Source organism: Canis lupus, chromosome 5 (genome assembly GCF_048164855.1).
Source record: "Canis lupus baileyi chromosome 5, mCanLup2.hap1, whole genome shotgun sequence".
Lineage (NCBI taxonomy): Eukaryota > Metazoa > Chordata > Mammalia > Carnivora > Canidae > Canis > Canis lupus.
In genome coordinates this window covers 66,459,094-66,480,829 of record NC_132842.1, presented here as the reverse complement: position 1 = coordinate 66,480,829, position 21,736 = coordinate 66,459,094, and the positions used below count along the sequence as shown (strand labels likewise).

Sequence of the window (21,736 nt, the reverse complement as noted above, 5' to 3'; positions counted from 1 at the left end):
TTCTCCCATGAGAAGGTGAAGTGCATTTCCCTGCCCTGGAGTCTAAGTTTGGCTGTGAGCTTTCCTTTAGTCAATGTGACACGAGCAAACATGATGTACAAGCAGAAGCTTGCAAACCACTCACTCCTTTCTGCTCTTGCCCTGGGCCAATGGCATGAGAACATGCTCAGGCTACCCTGCCAGAGGGTAAAACACGAAGAACAGAGTAAAGGTGCCCCCATCATCCCAGCCAAGACCATCCTATAGTAATAATCGCCAGACAACCCAGCTCAGGTCAGCCAAGCTAATCCGAGACCAGCCCAGATCTGCCCAAACCAATGTACTTACTGGCCAAGTAGATATTGATTATAGTATGTCCTTGAGTTCTCTTAACCTTTAGATATTTTTAACCATCTCATGCCCTTTCCTTAAACCTTCTAAGTTTACTCTTACTTGGAAGCCACGTATGTATATATTTTAACTTATAGTAGTTAAGAATTGATTCAATTACAATAAAAAAAAAAACAAATGATAATGGCTTAAGAAAGAAGTTTATTTCTCTCTCAAGTTTAAGAAACCTATTGGGAAGCAGGACAGAGCTGGTAGGCATTTGGCACAGTTTGAGTCCCAGGCTCCTTCTATATTGTTGCTCAACCCATGTGTGTCTTCCATTTCCAGGTTACCTCATGGTTCAAAATGGCTTTTGGACCTCCAGCTGTTGCATCTACATTCCAGCCATCAGGAAGGGAAAGGGATGACCTCATTTCATGTAAGGAGAATTCTTAGAATTTATGGATAGCACTTCTATTTATATCCCATTATCAGAACCAGTATAGCTTCCAATAGTAATATGGCCACACCTAACTTATTTTATTTTATTGTGTTTTTAAAGATTTTATTTATTTATTCATGAGAGGCACAGAGAGAGAGAGAGACAGGGAGGCAGAGACAGGCAGAGGGAGAAGCAGGTTCCATCCAGGGAGCCCGACATGGGACTTGATCCCCGGTCTCCAGGATCATGCCCTGGGCTGAAAGTGGCCCTAAACCACTGCCACTGGGGCTGCCCCACACCTAACTTTTAGGAGGGATAGGACATATAATCCGACACCTTCTCCAAGGTAACATTTGCTCAGATAAAAATCAGTCAATTTATTAAGGAAAAGGAGAGCTAGCATTCTTTCCAAGAGTATGCCACTTAATTCATAATAATAATAGCTACTATTCACTTTGCTCTTCAATAAATAGGTGGTCACAGAGGGAAATCAGACACCAAGGCTAGAAGGCAGGGCACCCAAATTATAGTCTCAATTCTACCCTGAATCGTATGACCTTGGACAAGATTCTGAAATTCTCTGGGCTTGTTTCAAACCATCTGAAATTGAAATCCAGTATAACTAGAGACCCCGGAGAATACTTCCAGTTTGCTTCCAACTCGAGGCTTCTCCCTGGGGCCCTTCCTTCTCCAGGTCTCAGCTCATGTCATTTCTTTAGCAAGGCCTTCCTCCCTGCACCCCTGCCTCTGGCATGGTCCCTACTCATCTCACACAGCTACAGTCCTTGTCCATCATAGCACCTGTAACGATGTGTGATGAGGTATTTACTGACAGGCTTGCTTGCTAAAGGGGTGTCATGTGACCATGAACCCCATGAGGGAAGGGGCCACATTGCCTGGCCATCTCTGTATCCTCAAGGATCCCCAAGAAATACCTGCTGGTTGGATGACTAATGGCTTGAAGTCTCGGTCCTACCTCCTAAATGCTTATAGGTACAGAACCCACCCTTAAGAATGCATATTCTAGAAGGGAACTTTTTTAAAAGGTGGAAAGTTCAATATCAAACATACTGTGAGTGTAGGAGGAGCATGGTCTGTGGCTGGGGGAACTTGAGAAGATTCTTCCTATGGCGGTGTCCCCACTGAGACCAAAACCCTTATCCACCTGCTTTCAGAAGCTCTAGGCAGGTACCCAATGGCAGGAGTCTGGGGCCCAGGTGTCCTAGTCCATTTTTCAGCCTGGGCAAAATTCCTGCACCCACAGAGCACTAGAAACTGCTAATTTGTACATGCAAATACAGCAATAATGAACCCTCAGCTTCAAGTCACCTTGCCCACGCCAGCATCTAAACTACCAGTCACTGACTCCATAGCACCCTCCAGGCTGAGAGGGGCCCTCCTGGTGAGAGGCCTGGCTTTGTCATCTTCCCAACAACCACCATGTCACTGCCAGCCTTCAGCCCTGCAACAGGGCATCACAGCATGGAAGCCACCCCCACCCCCCACACCCCGTGGCCCTGCAAGGCCCCTCTGGGCTGAGAGGTAAACTGGTTCATCCCAGCTTCAAATCCTCTGATGGAGTGAGGTGGGGGCTGGTCTCCAAAGCACAGGCACATAGCCCCGCACGACCCCCACCCCAATACTGTCTGATGGTGACAAACACCAATCCCTGTAAGGGCCCCGTGTCCCCCGTAGAGCCCCCTCCCTGCACGAAGTCACGAGGGGCTCTCAGCAGAAGGGTGGGGGCAGAGCCAGCCGGAGAACAATGGGCCCAGGCGAGGGGGGAGTCGGTGGGGTTCCCTGGCTGCCTTGTCATCGCCATAAACCTCATTACCTCGCAGTCCCCTAGGCCGCCTCTCTCCTTACCCAAGGCATCCGCCGGCTTCGCTGCTGATTCCCACATGGCGTGAAAAGCTCTTAAACCCCCCGCTGTATTTTTAATGGGGGCAGTGACTAATTTAGCCCTACGCCACCAACCGTCAAATCAAATCTTCTGTTGGTACTTACCGAGGACTCACCTGGGCTCCATGGGGTTCAGGATAAATCTGGAGCTGGAGAGGGCCCAGAGACGGTGATCTGGCAAGCCCTGGAACGTGCTGGTCCTGCCCACAGCCTTTGGTGCCGTCTCTAAGGTGAGCCTAGCTGTGGACCGGGCCGGACTGTGGCTGGCCACACTTTGGGGAACAGCGTGCCTGCCCTGAGTCTCCCCCCAAACGGCCAAGTCTCCAGGGGACTAAATATTGAAGTTCATTGCCTTCGACTTCCAGGAATTCCAAGGGTGACTGCTCCCTTTGGCCCACCACTGGCAGGAGTCTGCCCTGATTTGCAGGTGCCATGGGCATTTTATAAAACTAAATGCCCCACCCACGTGAGATTCTTACATGCGGTGGCCACGGGGGGAAACTCTTACAGGTCACCAGAAGCCCCTTGATATGGGAGTCAGAAGATGCTGGGTATAATTGCTACAAATTCCATGCCCGTGACTTTGTATTACATTGTAATTAGGTGCAATCTGTCTGCCTGTTTCATTTCCGCTCTGCAGAGGGTAATAACCAATTTTCTTGCCCCTTGTGAAAAGTTAACAAGGGCTTCCCCACGCAGGTTCTGAAGCCGCGGCCTCTGATTGGCAAGTCAGCCAGGCACCAGCATGACGGAGGGGTGGGGAAGGCAAGGCAACTAGGATGTAAAATGTCAGGAAACACCCCTTCTTGGGGTTTGCAAGTACGGGGGTGGGGGGCCTCCTGAGATTTTTTGGTGTAGGAACTTGCCTCTTACCCCGCTAGAGCCCTGGCTGGCCCTGGCCACAGGTCTCAGCGCTTCCACGTCCCACTGATCTCTGGGATTGCAAACTGGCGGCTCCCACCTGCCTCGGCTCGGCAGCGCCCCCAGCCCTGGATCGCATGGGACTGGAGGGTTACCCCCAGCTCTTGTCATGTCCTCACACCTTGGCCACAAGTGGAATCCAAGTCCCTTCTGGGGTCCTGGCCAGGTAAGGGTTAACCACCTGCCCATCCCCAGTGGGAGAAACAAGGAAACATCATGGGTCAGCCCACTTACCCCTGAGCTTCCTTTCCACAAATGAAAAGATCAGAGTATTTCATCTTTAAGGGTTCCTTCTGTTTTGACTTTGGTGGCCACCTGCCACCTGATCCAGACTACGCGTGTTAGGTTTCTATGTGTCCTCTTTCCCAAGGGAAGCTGGGTCTGTGGTGTGCAGGTCCCCACAGGCCCCGTGATCCCATGGGGACTCACACAGGGACACAGCACCCTATGGGTGACGACAGTCTCCCCACCCCACCCCACCTCTGCCCCAGACCCCCAGGACGGGAGGAGAGAACCAGGCAGCCGATGCTAATCGCATGGATTCCCTTTATTGAACTGTACTAGTAACTGCAGTCAGATTAAGTCACATTTAAAAGCAGACCATCCAGTTGCACTGAAACCGATTATATTCATTACATAGTTTTAATCACTGTCCGGTGAACTGGCAAATCCAATCAAAGCATTAGTCTTTAATTAAAAAATTAAAAGGAAATATTCAGACAATAGCCAAGCAATCACATCACGATGCACAATTACCTAGAATTGCAATTAAAAAGTAGTTAACCGAAGGGGGGGAAAGAAAAACAAGAAAGAAAAAAAAAAAAGAAGCAAAGGAAAAAAAAAATCACACTAATCCTTTTTTTTTTCTTTAAAAACTATCAATATAATACATGAAGGAACAAAGGACAATAGCCTCAAAAAGCGGGTTTCTCTAACTCTAGAAATGTAGTCTTCGGCGGAAACTCTAAAAGCACACTAGCTGTAGCAGGACAATAAAAAATACTGAGCATGGAATACTTTTAATCTCTGCCATTAATATTCATTTCCAGCTGCTTATAATAGCAGCGCCTCATGGCCAAATCATTAGAGTTTTACATCTGGGTTGCAAATGACACTTTGATTGGATGTAATGTTCAAATGGCCCTCCCCACGGCGTCTCCGGCAAGCCTTCTGCGGAGAGGTGTCCTGTCGAGCGGTCCCTCACTGTGCGTGCTGGCTCATCGTGTGGTTCTGCAAAGGCGAAGAAAGGAGACACGCATGAGGGCAGAAGAATGGAGAGCAGGCCCGGCCCCTCCCACTCGGTGCATTTACGCCGGGAGCCACAGAAAAGCGGCTCGATTATTACAACACAAAATGCAACCTGGAAAAAGTGCTCGGGGGACACAGCTGCCAAGACGCCACGTTGATCGGGGGCTCGGGGATGGGTTCCTGTTGCTGCCAACCTGGGCTCTCTAGAAATTGTTGTGTTGTTTTTTTTTTTAAAGACCGTTCAGGTCTTACCACGGGACTGGCTCTAGGGAGGGCAAGGGGACATGCCAGGAGGGGGTGGCGGTGGCAGGAATTAAAAACAGCCTTGCTCACCTCTCTATCTCCCTTTTGCTCTGAGGAGGAGGAGGAGGAGGAGGAGGAAATTATATCTGATCGCCTGCAGGCTTTCCCCAGACTCCCCCCTCCGTCCCTCCTGGGAGCTGCTCCGAGCCTCGTGGAGGGAGACAGCAGATGTGCCACGCGGCTCTCCGGCCAAGAAACACCCGAGTGGCACAGACGTGCCGAGGCGGCGGGCGGCAGCGGCGCCTGCGGCCGAGGACGGGTCACCCGGCAGGGAGGGCGCTGGAGGAGGCAGCCTGCCAGTCCGGGCACGTGAGCAGCTCCGGCCAGAGGCGTGTGCGGTCTGCCCAAGTCCCCCCGAACCCACCCGGGGCAGCCAGGGCCCAGGTGGGCCCCTCCGGCCAAACGCCTCCCTCTCAGCCTCCCTCTCACCGCAGCCCGGGGCACCTCTTCCCTCGGCCAGCAGGGTTGTAGGAGCCAGTGGCCTGGGGCGGGGGGTGGGATTTGGCCTCTAAGAGTGATTTTGTTTCTTTTCAGTGGTCCCTGTTTGAAATCCAGACCCATCTCATCAAAGCCTCAGGTAGTATTCAAGCTCTTGCCACCTGGAGAAAGGAAGCAAAATGCACCCAGGGGACAGGAGCCCTGCTTGGAGCAGCACAGGACCTGCAGTCACAAGGAGTGAGGTCTGGGGCAGGGGGAGGGGGGTGCTCCTGCCTCCCCCCACCCAGGCAGGGCAGTGACTCCTCTGGGGCCCGGAGCTGCCAGTCTGCAGCTCTGCCGATGACCACCAGAGGTCAGACGTGGCGCTGCGTCTCTCCTGGGCTCCGGGTTGAGCTGTGAGGGCCACCAGAGGATGTCCCATGCCCGCAGCTTTGCAGCTTTGCGGGGGCACAGGAGGGGGCCTGGAGCACCCCCCACTCCATGGCACTGGAGGCCCCCTGTGGCAGCCTCTTCCCACTGCCGGCACTGCTGCTGCCTCCGTGGTGATGTCACCAACCCTCGCGGCAAGCTCCGCGCCAGGGAGAGGCAGTGCCCTGTCCCCACACAGCAGATGCCTGCTGATACCCGCGGCACAGAGCGCCAACCACCGCTGTCCCTTTCCTTGGGCTCCTGGGTATGGATCAAGCAAGCACACGTGCTACATGCCGTCAGAGGTACATTTCTCTCAATCCTCACAACAGCCTTACAAGGTAGGACATGGTAAGATGAGGAAATGAGGCTCAGAGAGGCTCAGTGACGGATTCAAGGTCATCCAGCTGGGAATCAGGCAGGGTTGAACCAGGCAACTGGAATCCAAGAAAGCCAGGGCCTGGGGCGAGAAGGTAGGCTTCCAGTGCCCTGCAACTCCTGGGCATTCCAGTCCACGGATCATCCACACTCCACACCGGGCATGAGGACAAACTCTGCCAGCGTGGCCTGGCACCTCGGCGGGGGTGCCACGGACCCAGAGGCACAAGGCAGGTTGTCTGAGGCCACAGATGGGATGCGGCGGTTTCCATGGGAACGCCCACCCTCCAGCCGAGGCACCTCTCCCTGCACTTGTGTGAGCACAGGCAGCCAGTCCTGCGGGGAGCCAGACCTACCCTACAGCAAAGCATCCACCCAGCTTCCAAGCCTTTGGTGATTCAGTTCTCACCTCCTCTCTCCTCCCTGCCAAGCAAGCCACGCTTGGAGTCCTCTGGGCACATGGTCACATGCCACCCCTCCCTGCAAGCCCCTCAAGGCACTTCCAACCCACCTTCCACACATCTACGTGCCTCCCAAGTACAAGCCTAGTGTGCTCTGCTGAGTTGCAGACAGGAAGGCATCACCTCCCTTCTCAGCCCCACAGTCCTTGGCCCGGGCAGGGCACACAAGGCCCAGTGGTGACATGGCAGGCACAGCTGCCCAGCCAGGAACGAGTGGGGGTCTCCCCCTGCCCCCCTGCCAACAGCCGGTCAATTAACAGTGCCATGTGGCCAGTGCTATCTGAGTGTGGTCAGGTCCTTCTTTATGTAGGAGGGAGTGGGGGTGGGGGGTGGGGAGGACGGAGGAGGTGGATAAACATACACAGTTCTTTTTCTGTCCTCGAATTATGGTTGCACCACAAAGTAGACATTGTAAATATTTTTTAAGGAATCAATGGAAGGATAAATATACAACTAAGTGTATGGGTAGGAAGTACATATGTGGAAAGGGGAGAGAGCATTCTAAGTGGAAGGCGCAGCACAGACAAAGGTATGGAGGCTCGAATGAGCCTGGCAAACACAGGCCCCAGTGGGATGACCCCCACAGAGGTCACATGGCAGCCTGGGAGGGGTTCAGACGGAGACGGTGGAGGCCCTGGATGCCCCTGAACGTGGACTGTTCCATAAGCAGCTGAAAGCCAGAGATGATATCTGATCTCTACAAAACGCTCAAGGACCACCCGCCACCAGCACAAGCAAACGGAGGTATCCCAGGATCTGTGGATAATGAAACAGCCTCTTGCCAGGATGCCAAGAACAGGGCCAGTTTAACACACGTGGTCCACACCGGCTCCTCCGCGGGCTGCTGGCAGAGAAATCCAGGAGGCGGGAAGCTATGCTGAGGACCACTGGTCAGGAAAATATGAGAATAGATGCCACTTCTCAGGTGAAAACCGCAGTGGGCCTTTCCTCTTGAGGAGCAATAGCAGGCAGTTCTTCAGTTAGACTCAAGAAAGGACTTCCGCAGAGAGTTCTGAGACAGAAGGGTAAAACTTCCTTCCCTTAAGTTCTCTAAGAACAAAAGCCCAGGATGTCACAGCAGATGGAAATGTCGAAACTTGATGCCCCAAGGGGGCCAGGCCCCAGAATTCATCCAGCATTGCGTTATTAACTACCTGCTGGATGCTCTGCTCTGGGCCAGGCACAGTGCGGGGTAGGGGAAGACTCCAGCTGGGCCCGGCCCTCTCAAGGGGCCTGATGGGGGGGCGGGGGAGGGGGGCGAACTCAAGACACAGACACCCAAACGTTTGTGCAGGATTAATGGGGCAGATGGCGGCTCAGCGAGAGAGAACCGGTCCGTGCCACCCAATAAGTGTGTGCGCTGGGGGGTGCTGAGGAGGCCAGGTGTTCGGCCGGTGAGGGCATCCGCTCCTCCACGAGCTGAGGGCAGTCTCTGGGAGGGCAGAGGGGGTGCGGGGACCCGTCACCAGGACTCACCAATCACCCCACACACCTGTGCGTGGAGCGGCTCCTGGCAGAGCCACCGCCGATCGGCACAGCTGAATAAACCCGAAGACCCGCGGCTCCTACCCTGCGGCTCGGAGCCGTGGTTCGAGGGGCGGGGGGCTTCATCAAGCCATCTTAGAGTCCCTTCCACCCTCCCGGCTCTCACAAGGGCATTTGGCTTAATGTCTATTTCTCTATTTATGCCTGTGCTATATTTAGCCCCTTCGGAGAAGGAAGAAAATCGTTTTTTAAAGATACTACCAACCCTGCAGATAAACACTTCCCGGCACCATAAAGGCCGGGGATGGGGTTGGGGTGGGAGCCAGGAAGGACTGGAAGGCGCCCAGAGGGGAAGCCTGGCATCCACAAGGGCCTCTCTGCCTGCCAGGGAGACGCAGGTGTGGGCCGAGAAGCAGGTGAGAAAAATAAAACGGGGGGAAGGGAGGGAGGCGACAGGGGGCATTGGGTTGCGGCCGAGATGCATTCCCTCAGCAGAGTGCATGCGGCTCTCGTGGAGAGAGGTTCCTGCTAGGGCCTGTTTTGGGTGCCTATGCCTGGCGCACTGCGTCACCTGCCCCGGGGACACAAGTTAGTGATGGGCGAGAGGATGGCGTGCCATCGGCATCCGGGGTCCTGCTGAGACCTCTCTCCCTGCAAGTTGTCCGTTGCCAGCAGAGTGCTCAGGCCCGGGAGCCCTTTGTTACGGGTCTGCATTCATTTACCTGGCCACTCATTCATTCAGCAAACCTTCACTGCATCCCTGCCAGTTGACAGCCACCATGCTTGTCGCTGGGTGTTTAGCAGTAAAATGACCCTGATCTAGAGCCCAAGCCAGGGTGTGTGTTGGGCACACAGGGAACATGGGAGGAGCATGGAGCCTGTTGCTGGACCTTCCTTCCCCAAAGGCTGATGTACACTTGAATGGGCCAGTCCGAGCTTCTGGCCTGGTCCCATTCTGGTTCCACCCAAACCAGGAGGCGTCCCTCACTCTAGGCCTCACCATGATCACACATGCGCATGTGCACACCATCATAACCCTCCCTGGTCCACAAGAGCGGTTTCTTCTTGAGGTCCGGGCTCTGTTTTCTGTCCCTTGATCTGGGACCCTGCTTGGTCTCCTTTTGACAGCCACCCACCACAGTGTTGAGTAGGGGAGACTAGAGGTGCTGGCCACCCGCTGGCCTGGGAGACACGGTCTGTGAAGCAACAAGAGACTTCTCCACACACCCTGAGATGCATAGGCTGGAGAGGACTTCTCTGCCCTGTGCGTCTCTCTTGGGTATCACCTTAGCCACTCCTCCTGTGCTCCAGCTACTCTGGGACAAAGTGCCTGGAAGGTCCTAGCATCTCACCTGGCCCTGGGTGATCACAAGGAGGCAGGACGCCTTGGAGGGCAGAGACGAGTAGTCTTGGGTTTGAATCCTGACTCTGCCACTTCATAGCCACGTGGCCCGAGGCCTGTTCCTTGACCTCTGGGGGTTGGCAGAGGGAGGGGTGGTGATAACAGAGCCTCTTCCTCAGAGGCCCTGAGGACTCAGGAAATAATGTGCATGGACTCCTCCCAGACCTGGCCAGGAGAAAGTGCTCCGTAAATGGTATCCTTGAGAGCTTCTTGAACAGGCAGGGAGCTCAGTGCGAGAAGGGCTGTTTGTTCCCTCCTTGGGTCCCTGGGCCGCCTTGGCACCGCAAATGCTGCAGGACTTGCGGTGGAAGCTGCATGGAAGTTTGATGGTCTGAACACTGTGCCTCTCGCAGCTCCTCCTCCACAGGGAAGGAGATGTCGGAGATTGGATGCTTTCGTCCCTGGAGCAGCAGGTGTCGGCCACAGGAGTTGTCCCCTCCCCACAAGCCCCCTGGCCACAGCCTCAGTACTCACAATCCACTGCTCTCCCTCCCACCAGGGGACAGAGTGGGGTATCTGGTGGGAAGGGGCGGCGCAGGGAGACTCTGTGGGGGAGGAAGGTATGTGCTCCTCCATTTATTCACCCACTCATTCGCTCAGTCCTTCTTCCACAGCTGTTCACAGAGTCCCCGGATGTCAGGCCCCAGCTGTGCACTGGCATATAGAGTTTGAGGCTCCAGTTCTCTGGAGGAGCTCACAGTTCCACGGGGAGACCCTCACTCTCAAGGGGCACCAGAGAAGGAGGCTCTCGCATCCCCGTGGCAAATTAAGGATGCAGGAACGCTTAGCAGCCACCCACCAAAAGTCCCTCCCTCCATCCCCTGCAGAAGCCACCTGGCTTCACCCTGACTCTACATCACCTCCCTCTGGTTCGAGGTTGGGAAAGAGGCTGCGGTCAATGCCCTGTCTCCCCACTGCCCACCACTAGGCCACTCCCGAGTGGGCCGCAGCCGTGGAGGCTCTTGTGAGGCTGGCTTTACAAAGAGCTGTCTCCAGGAGCCAGGACCAAGTCCAAGAACCTGCCTTAACCACGGGAAGATGTTCCCTCTGTTTCCAGGGGAAAAGGTAGACGCTTCAGGCTGACACTGCAGCCGTGTTCCAGCTAAGTGGGATTCTGTTGTTTGGTCATTTAACAAACACGGAGCCCAGTGCTACGCAATGCAGTGGACAGAAGATAGAATAAGCCATATCCTGGCCATTTACAAGCTCCTGGCCAGAGGAGGGGATGACATTTCATAAAAAGGGACTAAGGAGAGAGGACTTTTGACTGGCACGTACTTAAGGAAGAAGCTGGCTTTCCAGCTGCCCTTTGAAGATGGCTTGGTTGGGGTTTGCACTGCGGTGTGTGTGTGCACGCGCACATGAGCACAGAGATAGCTCTCCAAGGAGGATGATCCACCCCACCACCCCGGGGAATGGCCCGGAGGTGCCAATGATACTGATAATCATCATAGCTAACATGTATCCTGTGTTTACTGTGTGCCAGGCATTATTCTCCACCCTTCATTATAGGAACTCACGAAACCTCATAACCACCCTGAGAGTTAAGCACAACGACTATCCCTATTTTACAGATGAGAAAACTGAGGCAGCGAATGACGAGCGCTGAGGTCCTGCAGCTGCTGACGGCTGTGCTAGATCTGCACCCATGCAGTCTGTGTGTAGAGCACACGCTTACCCACGGCGCCGTTCTGCTTGTGAAATGTAGAAAGCACAGCATATGCTGAGGGAACAATGAATAATTCAGCTTGGCAGAAGCACAGGGTATGTGCCATGGAGACAAGCCTGGAAAGGAAGGTGGGGGCCTTATTGATGAGACTCCGTGATGCGAGACGAGGCAGCTCGCCCTTAAATCTGGGCCATGGGGAGCCATCGAAGGTATTTGAGCTGTGGAGTTACAGGAAAGGCAAGGAACAGGGAGACGCTCTCATCTCCAGCCAAAAAGGTGTACCAGCAGGGCCTCCGTGCCTCCCACCGCCCTCGGCTCCCTCCCTGGGTTCGCCTCCCCTCTGCCACCCAGCACCCGAGTTATACCTTTCCCTTTGGGAGGGCACAGACGCAGGCAGCCCTGCTTCCCTCTCTGCTGTGTATCACCTGGGCAGCCCCTCTCTGCTAGTGAGCACTTATTTTTAGAAGCGTTTGACAATCGTCCAAAGGTCTAAGACGAACAGATGGCCTGTCTTAAAGGCTCGTATGTTCGCTAGTTTGCACTTCTGACAAACGGTAAGCGCACTCGAGAGCACGCCATAAACAGCACTGAATGAATACTCAGAACACAATTTAGCTAATGCACGTCATTAAAATTAGGAGTGAGTGATGGCCAAGGTTCCCTCTAAATGCCTGCCCGGCGATGCAGCCGCTCCCCCGGGGCCCCGGGCCATGACGCATACGCACCCCGTGTTCCCCCACGGCCCCCATCCAGCGGGGCCGCATCTGTATGACGGCACGGCAAGGTCTGCCCTGAGAAGCGACACCCCTCCTTGGCATCGGGGTCCTGGGTGAAGCTAGTGACCCACTGGCCCAGGACGAAGCCCCAGAATGTCCTCGGACGCAAAAGCAGCTCCCTCGGTGCTCTGGGACGTGCGTGCGGCTTTCCCAGTCCCGTCTCCCAGACAGCGAGACGGCTGTCGTCTGCCACTCTCGAGCAGCAGGAAGTGAGCGTCGCACCCGCTTAGCCGGGGAAGTCTGTCTCTGTCTCTCGGGTGAGAGCCTCAATTCATCCGGAACTCCCGGCCTGCAGGGAGATTCCAACTTCCAGGGAGTCACAGGGTTGGCTTTGCGGGGAGGAAGTGATTTCTTGGAGAACCATCTGCAAAAGTAGACTTGGAGCTTCAAAGTCACCCGGGGACCCGGGACAGGGAGCTGTAGGACCCGATTGCTTTTGCTGGAGGTGTCCCCAGGGGGCTGACCACTGGGTTTCTGGAGTCCCAGTGGTGGTGGGAGGGTGGGCGAGTGCCCCTGTCCAACACCCTGCAGCACCCAGGACACAAAAGACCCCAGCAGGTGGCCTGGCCCATGACCAATTCCACGAGTGGGATAAGATCTTCCTTTGAGTGAAAATGTGAGAGAAAAGGTTGTTGTGGGGAGAAAAACAGCCCAATGAATTCCCAAAGGGGCAGGTTCTGTACTGCTGTGCTTTGGAAATAAAACTCACTGGAGGATAGATTCGAAGGAGGGAACCTGCAGCCTTCTAGGAGGAGCGCAGGCCGTAAACAGGCTCCCATTCGGAGTCACCCAACAAAAGACAGAAACTGATAATGCCCGTCTGGAGGGACAGTAGGCTCAGGGAAAACACACTTCAGAATGCAAATGTGCCCAGTCACTTTGTGTGTGCAGAACATCGCAGGCCAGCAACCAGGTGACTTCAGGTAGTGGCTGCATGAAAGAAAGCAGGAGTTTTGTGGCTGGTGTACATCAGGGCTGCTTAGGGATCTGCCCCACCTCAGCAGCCCAAGTCACCCTGACCCCGAGTCCTGCATTAATTTGCTGCCACCGGGGATGCCTGGGTGGCTCAGTGGTTGAGTGTCTGCCTTCGGCTCAGGTCGTGATCCCGGGGTTTCAGGATCGAATCCTGCATTGAGCTCCCCAGGGAGCCTGCTTCTCCCTCTGCCTATGTCTCTGCCTCTCTCTGTGTGTCTCTCATGAATAAATACATAAAATCTTTAAAAAAAAATCTGCTGCCAGCAATGTTGCCATTTTTCCACAGGGAGAAGGGGTCCCCAGTGGCTGGCCCCCTTTGAGTCAGGGTACGTAGCAGACTCAGGGCTAAGGGCTGAGAATCAAGGATTCTGGGCATGCTGTGCCAGGTGACCATAAGCCTGGTCTCTGTCTGGACCTCTGTTCTGTCGTGGAGGGGACATTCCACTGGCCCGTCAACCTCCTGTGTCACTGGAAAGTCCATTCTGACCACATCAGCCAAGTAAGTAGCTGCTTGGAACCAAGACCTTAGGGTACAGCTCATCTCAAATATGGATTAAAATCTACCCTCTTGACAGAACATGAAAGACACTTAACTCTGGGAAACGAACAAGGGGTAGTGGAAAGGGACGTGGGCTGGGGGTTGGGGTGACTGGGTGATGGGCACTGAGGGGGGCACTTGACAGGATGAGCACTGGATGTTATGCTATATGTTGGCAAATTGAACTCCAATAAAAAATAAAATTAAAAAAAGAGAAAAAAAAAACCTGCCCTCAAAGAGCCCGAGTCAGACCCCTAAAAGATATGACTGCAGCCTGCTGCAGCAGAGCAGGAACCCAAGCACACGCACCACCTTGGGGCCTGAGGGCAGATGAACCAAATATTCTGAAACTCCACCGAAATGGCTCTGGGTGGACAGGTTCCCGAGACCAGAGAGGGTCTCTCTCCCCAATCTCATCCTGTGCATGTGTGAATCAGAGACCGCACACGGAATGCTTCGGAAAGACTGAGGCATCCCGTCAGTGGAGGCACCAAACTCACAGCAAATGTAGATGTCTGGAAAAATAGCAGCTGACGTCCAGGAGACCCAGCGGTGGTGGTGGGCTCCTCTGACTGTGCGCAGCCAGCCCGGACAGAGGCCCCCAAACCTGGGGCGGGAGCGCGGCTGCCAAGTCCACCCTGCAAGTGAGTGCAGCCCAGGCCGGGTGCAAGGCAGTAAGGTATGGTGGGGACTGAGTCATCCCAAGAACCCCAAGCCTTGTTGGAAAGAGGCAGTCCTCCTCACATCTGGTCTAGAAAACCAGATTTTAAAAATACATAGTGGCTTGGTTGGTTAAGCGTCTCTTTTTTTCTACTCAGATCATGGTCTCAGGGTCGTGAGGTAAAGCCTTGTATTGGGCTCTGTGCACATGGAGTCTCTCCCTCCCTTTCCCTCTGCCCCTCCTCTCTCCCTGTCTTAAAAAAATATATATAATGTCCCAGGGCACCTGGGTGGCTCAGTTATGCATCTGCCTTTGGCTCAGGTCATGATCTCAGGGTCCTGGGATTGAGCCCCACACTGGGCTCCCTGTTCAGTGGGGAGTCTGCTTCTCCCTCTGCCCCTGACTTGTGCTCTCTCTCTCTCTCTCACTCAAAAAAATAAATGAAATCATATATATATATATATATATATATATATATATATATATATACACGAATATATAAAGAAATCTTAGTGTTTAAAGCACTATTCAGGCCAATCAAAGAATGTTTGCAGGTTGAATCTGCCCATAGGCTGCCAGCTTAGGGCCTCTCATATTTTGTGAGGACCTCAAGATGCCCCAAACATCTTCCAGCACACTGGCCGAGCGGACACCCTAGGGCCAGAGTGGAGGTAGCGGTAGCGACACCACATGCACCCATCATTTAAGGTCCTCACCCCGGGGAATAGGATCGTGGGACCTTGCATAGCTACATTCTGAAGAAGAAGGAGAGTAGAAGATGAAGTTGAGGCCAGAACTGTCCTGTGTGTCCCATGTACCGCTGTCTGTGGGTGCATCCCCACATGCAGCTGAATCTTTCCTGGTGGGCCAGGTACATGCAAACCAGGGAAATCTCCTTCCCTAGAGCCACACAAGAGCCCCAAAATGGCCAGCTCGGAGAATGGGACCAGGCAGTCAGTCCTCCTTCAACCACTCAGGCCAGCCCAAGTGTGCCCTATCCACCTACTGGAGAGTCTAGATAATTATCCCTTTGTGCCTTCCTTTCTCCCTAAGAACTCAGGAACCCTCCCACCCATCACCCACTAACAGTATCTCAGGCACTGTTGGGGGGGCTGCCCCTTGGGGTGCTTGTGAATGCAACACGGTACAACAGAGCTCCTCTTACGTCCCACACTTGCATACAGTTAACCCACACACAGTCAACACTCCACAGTCACACATATACTCACACTTACACACGGATACCCATAATCACATACACACACACATACACTCACAGATAACTCACAGTTACAGACACACAGATTCACATATATCCTAGACACACATGCACACACACATGCACTCCCAGATACCCTGCAACCCCAGGCACACACCTGTACACACACATTCACACACACACACACACACACAGACATTACACTGACAATTTGCTGCAAAGTGGATCAGGGGCTGGTTGTCATTCTTGGCATTTTGTCTCCCCTGGGTGTGCAGCTCATCTGTCCACACTCACACCACCAGCAGGACCCCTCCGGAAGCCCCCGCCTGCCCATGACCTGGGTTCCTCGGGGAATCTCTCTCCTTGGCCATGGGAGCGGAGAAACTCATGTGCCCATAAGAGGCATAGCCCGGGGTCTCTCCTCAAGGGGCAGGTATTGGGGAGAGTTCTGCTTAATCCCCTAGGGGGTCCCACCCACACCTAGAACTGCATATCCCTGCCCACAGTCCTGCCAGAGCTCCCCACACAGGCCATCCTCACTGCCCTGCACACTCCCCCAGCTTCCCAAGGCCCCATCCCCTCTGATCTCTGTCCCCCCAGAAAGGCCTTCCCGCCTTCTCAACAAGGGGCCACGCATCCCAGTGCAGCTCTGCACCCGCACAGCTGTCCTCCTAGCACCTTCCTCAGCCTGCAAGGACCTGGTTGTCCCCCTGCCATGAGAATGCCCTCATCGGCCGTGCGGAGGGACCCCATCTCTTAATTCTCTGTCAATCTTCTTACATAGGCTCAGAGCCTGCACCTGCTAAAACCTCAGCGAGCATTTCTGAGATGACAGCCAGCAAGCGACGGAGGCGAAGCACAGCCTCCACTGGCAGGGTCAGGGAGAGAAGAAGGAACAGAGTTGCCCCCTCCTCCGCGTCCCTTGCCCCGCCCTGCCCAGGGCACTGAACGCTTTTCTCTTAAAAGCAGAGGGATCCTTTGAAGACATTATGCTAAGTGCAACGAGCCGGTCACAGAAGGACTAATGCTGTATAATTCCACTTCTGTGAGGTTCCCAGAGTAGTCAAATCCAGAGAGAGGGAAAAGGAGACCGGTGGTTCCCAGGAGCTGGGGGGGGGGGGGGGGGGGGGGCGTTAAGTGTTCAATGGGGACAGAGTTTCAGTTCTGCAGGAAAGTGTCCTGGCTGGTGCTGCTGGGTGCACAACAAAGGGAATGGCCTTAGCGCCACTGAAGCCTTCACTCGAACATGGTTAAGATCATAAATTTTACATTATGTGTATTTTACCACAATTCAAAAAAAAAAAAAAAAAAACTGGTTGGGATCATACAGGCTGGGCAGGCAGGTAGGGGAGAGGAGAGAGGTCTCGTGCTACAGAGACAGCCAAGGCGCTCAGGGCCCATCCTGAGCTATGGCCCTCACGTCTCTGGCTCCAGGCTTGGAAGCAGGAAGCTGTACAGGCTGTAGGAGCGAGATGCAGCCTGTGGAGGCCTTGGCCGGATGGCGGGGGGTGGCAGCTGTGGCAGCGTCCAGGGGACACGTCGCCTGCCAAGCGAGCCCTGGCTGGCGTTGGATGCAAGACCTTCTCTGCTTCCGTGCTGTACCAGCCTTCCCAGGCAGTGACTGCGCGTGTGCTGTAGTCGATGGCACGGCTTCCAGGGCCAGGCCACGTTAGGACAGGAGACCTCAGGAGACTCTACAACCAGGGGCTCTCTCCCCTGAACGCAAGAGCCCGAGGCATGCCGCAGCAAAGCCTTCCTGGAAATCTCGTCCAGAGGACTGGAGCTCTGACAGCTTTCAGACCCTGCCGGACAGAAGTGCCCGTGTTTTCCCTGCTCTGTGCCTGGAGAGATGGGAAGGTGAGTGTGAGGCACAAAATGAAACATTTTGCCATGCTGGGGGGAAAAAACGTGGGACAGGATTGTCCCCTTGAATTTTTCTGAAATCTTTCCAGGCCTGTAACTCTTGAAATTTTTATTCATTAAATTTGGATGAGAAAACCCAGCTCTTCATATAGTCATCATATTTCACAAGCCAAAAACCAGGACAAGTAGCCAATGGCTAGGACGCAATACTTGAAATCAAAGCTGTCCTGGAAAATCTAGGTCACACGGCCACTAATTATACAGAACACATATGTTCATGTCCCTAAACTAACCCAGGGCTTTTAGGTTTTATAAATGATATTTTAAGACTTTGATCATATCCATTTCTACTTTCCTCCAAATTTTTGCTAAAACAGAAACTTTCCTATGTTATCAAAATTTCTAGAAAATTAACCTCTGTGGATGGAGAGCTGTTCTGGCAGATATTCTGAGGTCCCCCTCAGAAAACATGGTCCATCCCCCCCAATGGCTTCTGGGGCCCACATGGCCCAGCTCCCATCACTGATGGACCCCCAGGCTGCAGGGCAGGAGTTCTGAAGGTGGACCTAATTTGCTGTGATGAATTGTGTGCATGCCCCAGCGATCAAAACTGCAGCTGAGACCGATTATATTTAATGATTGCGATGGTTCTTGTGGAAACACGTCAGTGTATATACCTCTGCCCAATCAAAGAAGAAGTCCAGCCTGGCACGTGGAAAGAGTGATCCCTGCCACCCAGAATGGGAAGAGCCGCCCCCTCCTCAGGAGCTGGTCCCACTGACGGAGCTGAAGAACACTGGGGCCCAGCCTGCAACGCCTTGTCTGCCCTTCTTGTCTACACTCAGTTTCCAACCCAAATGTGGGCACATCATCACTGCCCACACACCTGCCCCACCATGGCCTTGTGGGTCTCCCCTGTACCTTCCCTCCCCCCACCAGGCAGAAGTCGCTGGTTTCCAGGAGGCAAACCAAGAAACATCTACATTCCCAGTCTGTCCCATCCCTCTCAATTGGCCAGAAGGGTGTGTGTGTGTGTGTGTGTGTGTGTGTGTGTGTATGTTTTCATATGCAGTTTTAGGGTGGAAAGAAAGGGGGGCAGGTAAGCACAGAATTAAGAGCATATATGGAAGGTGACATGAAAGCAGTGTAGTTCCTGGAACTTTCTTAGTACTTGATACTAATGGATGTGTATTAGTATTAGTATTAGCTGGCTGGCCAAATGGATGGATGGAAGGAAGATGGATGGCTGACTGATGGGTGGATGGCTGGCTGCATGGCTGGGTAGACAATGGATGGGAGGATAGATGGAGGGATGGTGGATGGAAAGACAAATGAATGGGGGACCCCTGGGTGGTTCAGCGGTTTGGTGCCTGCCTTCAGCCCAGGGCCTGATCCTGGAGACCCGGGATCGAGTCCCACGTCAGGCTTCCTGCATGGAGCCTGCTTCTCCCTCTGCCTGTGTCTCAGCCTTTCTCTGTGTGTGTGTCTCTCATGAATAAATGAATATAATCTTTAAAAGAAAAGAAAGAAAAGAAAAAAGAAAAGAAAAGAAAGACAAATGAATAGATAGAAGAGTGGATGGATAGCAGATGCATGACTAGTAGGAGAAAGAGGAGAGCATGAATACGTAAGTAGGTAGGAAGGTGGAGGGGGTGGTGGAAAGACAACGGGCTTTGAAGTCCAAATCCCACTTTAGTCACTTACTGTACCTGTGACCTTAGACAAGTCACTTTGTTTCTCAAAGTTCCTGTTTCCTTGCCTGAAAAGTGGGATGAATAGTACCCACTCATAGCCTTGTTATGAGCTCCAAATTAGATAACATGGACACAGTGTTCACAACACGTACAATAATATACAGACGGTCAATATTGTCATAATCAATACCAACCACGAGGTTCTTCCATCATTGTCAACTCGAAAGCATGGATGACCCCACACTTCTGATGTGGCGCCGTCAGAAGGAAGGATGGAGGAGACTAAGGTGGTGCCCTGGGTCAGGGACACAGCTGGTGGACAGTGCATCCAGGTCTGGCTTCAGGGTATGGGGGGACCAGTCACTGAGCCACACTTGCTTCCCCTGCTCAAACACGCAAACCATGCAGGTGGCATACACTCCCCATTTCTGCCCCCGGGACCCTCTTTTCCTTGTAGGTATCCTATACTTTATTGTCCTTCCCAAGCCTCAGCTTTCTGGTCTGCAAAATGGCGAGAGTAAAGGGCACTCCTCGTGGTACCAGGTTGTTGAAGCGCCAATGGGATAATACTTACCAACCAGGATGTGTTGCAGCAGGAGCCTGAGACTCAGAGCCCCGGCGGGTAAGGAACCAGGTGGGACAGACCAGGTGGGGTAGTGCTGAACTGGGAAGCACATCCCTGTGTCTAAAGGGGTACAGCTGGTTGCTGCCCCACAAAAGTGTGGCCCAGGGATTTCTAGGTCTGATTTGCAGAAAAATCAAGAACTCTAGCCATTTAGTGGTGTGGTAAAGAGAACAGAATCTGGGGCTGGTGGCCTGGGCCCAGCACTGACCAGCTCTGTGGCCTAGGGAGACTGCCTGTCTGTACCTCAGTTTCCTTACTTTAATAATAGAGGCATTAACACTGTCTGCTGCTCAATAAGCACTATATGTTAGCCACTGTAATTATAGGAAATCTCCATTTTGACACACAGATCACCATTTAAAGATTTCAATATCCCTGGCCACGGCCTGTAAGTTTTCACCCTCCACGAGGCAAAAATGTTCAATGTTACTATGGCAATAACTTTTCCTGGTGTGTTACTCCTCCCCTCAGCGGGAGAGGAGGGTGGCGGGGTCCTTCTCCATCATTCTGGAGCACTTGATGGGGGGGAAGGAGTTGGCACACTTTCATAGCCCCCTGGGAACCCCAACCCCTGCTCCAGACAATTTCAGCATCTTGTGTCCCCCTCACCATACCTCCTTATCAATGTGCTATTTTTTAAAAGATTTTATTTATTTATTCATGAGAGACACACACACAGAGAGAGAGAGGCAGAGACACAGGCAGAGGGAGAAGCAGGCCCCATGCAGGGAGCCCGACGTGGGACTCGATCCCGGGTCTCCAGGATCACGCCCTGGGCTGAAGGCGGCGTTAAACCACTGAGCCACCGGGGCTGCCCTCAATGTGCTATTTTATCCAAGACCCAAAGAATATAAGATGCTCCAGTATTTGATGTAACACAGTGAACAAAAGAAATGACTAATTCAAGTATAACACACACATGAGCCAGTCCGGTTTAGGAGGTGTTACGAGAAGCTGTGTGTCGGTGAAATATGGTAATGCCTAACAATATATTGAGCTCCTTCTATGTGCCCAACCTGGGCCGCCAGGTCTCCATACATGATCCTTGCACCTCCCGACTGTCACCATTTTACCGATGAAGCGACGGAGTCTCAGAAAGGAGAAGCGGCTCTTGCTACATCATACAACTGGTCAGAGGCAGGGCTTGGATTTGCGTCCAAACAGCCCAGGCTTCAGGCTGCTTCCTCTCCTCCTGCCGCCCCCTGCCCACCCCCCTGCCACCGAAAGGAGACACCGCACCAAACCTGTCACCACCTCCGCCCGGATCCTAGGACACAGGGCATCTCACTGCAGCCGTGGGCCAGCGCCCGCCAGTCCATGTTTGATTTTGTCTGAACTCCAGAAGCAGAGCGAGTGGGGCCACGTTCATTATTGACACAGCAAAATTAATTTCTGCCATCTCCTCCCTCGCCCCCCGTGCCCGGCCCCCACCCCTCGCCTCTCCTGTGAGCGCGGACGCACGGCTGCTGACTGGCGCTCCTGAAATGCCAACTTGCATTTCTCATCATTAATTTCTTTCTAAATGTCATTAGTAATTGTTCCTGCTCGACCAAAGAGCGCAATCCAGGCTTCCGCCAAGAGCACCCGGTTCTCGCCTCTCAGCTGGCGGGGGCCGAGCACCCCCAGCCGGGCCAGACCCCGGCACCCTCGCAGGAGGCAGCCCGCCCCGCTCCCAGCACGCGGCGTCGGCAGACAAAGCAGGCCTCGTGCTTAACAGGAATGGGCTCCACGACAGAAAGCCGCCGCCCGCCGAATTGGCGGAGTGCTTCGAGGCGCAGGCTCTGCCGCCAACCGGGCGGTCGGGGTTCAAGCCCCACCTCTGCCACTGCCTAGCGGTGCCTCAGTCTCCCTAGCTGCAAAACGGGAGAAGAACAGCGCTGACTTCATAGGGTTGGCCGGAGGACGAATCAGGAAGCTCGATGCAGAGGGCCCCCCGCAGTCCCCACGGGTGTCTCTGTTATTGTTATCCCCCACCTGACCGGGGTGAGGTCGGCTCTTACCAGCTGTGTGACGTGGCAT

The 21,736-nt window shown here is 53.8% G+C and overlaps 1 protein-coding gene across 4 annotated transcripts in view; it reads right to left on the bottom strand.

The window, feature by feature from the left end:
- Positions 1-4,100: 4,100 nt before the first annotated feature.
- Positions 4,101-21,736, bottom strand: part of ZNF423 (zinc finger protein 423) — a 334,231-nt gene continuing 316,595 nt past the window's right edge. For all 4 annotated transcript variants that reach the window (XM_072827124.1, XM_072827126.1, XM_072827127.1 and 1 more), the window contains one exon: positions 4,101-4,804. In XM_072827124.1, coding sequence (XP_072683225.1) covers positions 4,775-4,804 — 30 coding nt within the window. In that variant the 3' untranslated portion in view covers positions 4,101-4,774. The remainder of the gene's footprint in view (positions 4,805-21,736) is intronic.